Below are 1,300 nucleotides of genomic sequence, written 5' to 3'. Positions count from 1 at the left end.
TCATGAAGTGGTGTTAGATATAGATTAGCAAGCTTAAAGTCACAAGAGACATGAAAGAAAGAAAAAGGAAAGCTTTGAGAAGTGCAGCAGAATGTTATTTATCAAATTAAAAAGCAAGAGATCAATGTCACAATCAATGATATTGTGATCAATGATACAGTGTCATCAATGCAACCTCACCTTTACACTCCTCTTGCCCCTCCCGGCTTTCATGTTGAGTGGTGGAGGGCTTATAATGACCGAATCCTTGGTTTGATTGACAGGTGGCTCTATGCCTCCATTCTCATGTTTCACTCCATTCTGCACCGGCTGCATTTTCTCTGAACCTCCCACAAACGGATAAGGCATCGCTTTCCCGTGTCCGTTCTGCTCTTCAACTGGGACAGTATTCTGAGTCCAGCAAGTGGCTTCCCCAGCTCTGCCATCTAAAGGCCAATGGCCATTACTGAGAGCATGGATGATTGTCCTGTTGGAGAGTTGGTCAAACTGCTGGCCTAAGTAGTCAGAGTCACCATTCTTAGGGCCACCATTAAACAAGTTATTAGGGCTGTGGTTGGCTGTGGCAGAGTCGTCCCTGATTGATTGATCGTCACTTTTGGAAAATGGGTCATCACTGAACGGGTCATGGATAGGGGCGGGGAAGAAGTTGTGTTGAGAAGAGAAGGGGTTTTCAGGCGAGAGGCTGGATGGGGCTCTGGGGACAGAAGACGAAGTGAAGGGGTTTCCTTTAACACAGTTCTGATTGCTGTCTATCTCAGTGGACAAATCCATCAACAGGATGTCCTCAGACTCCTGAAAGAAGATTTGAGGAGGGAAGAATAAATAATAAGCTGATGTCAATAATATAGATGAAGTCACACATGAAGTAAAATACATTTTAGGTGCTGTGTTCAAGCAATCAGAAATTTTAACAAGATGGGCATGCATGACGTAAGTGTAGGGCTGCCAACTATCCTGTATGATACACAATTGTTCTGTTTTTTAAGGGAAAAATTGAATTTCATTTTCCACACAGGATGCAGTCTGTCCTGAATTTTAGCATCTTATACCCACACAGTTAAGAACAATATTTTTCCATTTGAATCAGGTTTACACAACCATTCAAAAGTTTGGGGTTGGTAAGATTTTGGGAGGGGGAAAAAAAATCAGAAACGCTGCATTTATTTAAAAATACAGTATATGTTATTACAATGTAAAATAACTGTTTTCTATATGAATTTTCCCCCCCGCTTTTGATCCTGTGATGGCAAAAGTGGAATTTTCAGCAGCTATTACTCCAGTCATCAGTGTCACATGATCC

At 41.8% G+C, this 1,300-nt stretch overlaps 1 protein-coding gene across 3 annotated transcripts in view; it reads right to left on the bottom strand.

Annotated features, from left to right (window-relative positions):
* LOC107561610 (disabled homolog 2-like) overlaps window positions 1-1,300 on the bottom strand; it is a 22,700-nt gene that overhangs the window by 9,660 nt on the left and 11,740 nt on the right. For all 3 annotated transcript variants that reach the window (XM_016246085.1, XM_016246086.1, XM_016246087.1), the window contains one exon: window positions 181-792. In XM_016246085.1, coding sequence (XP_016101571.1) covers window positions 181-792 — 612 coding nt within the window. The remainder of the gene's footprint in view (window positions 1-180; window positions 793-1,300) is intronic.

The sequence above is a fragment of the Sinocyclocheilus grahami genome, unplaced genomic scaffold (genome assembly GCF_001515645.1).
Source record: "Sinocyclocheilus grahami isolate Dianchi unplaced genomic scaffold, SAMN03320097.WGS_v1.1 scaffold783.1, whole genome shotgun sequence".
Taxonomy (NCBI): Eukaryota; Metazoa; Chordata; class Actinopteri; order Cypriniformes; family Cyprinidae; genus Sinocyclocheilus; species Sinocyclocheilus grahami.
This window is presented reverse-complemented; position numbering and strand designations above follow the sequence as displayed.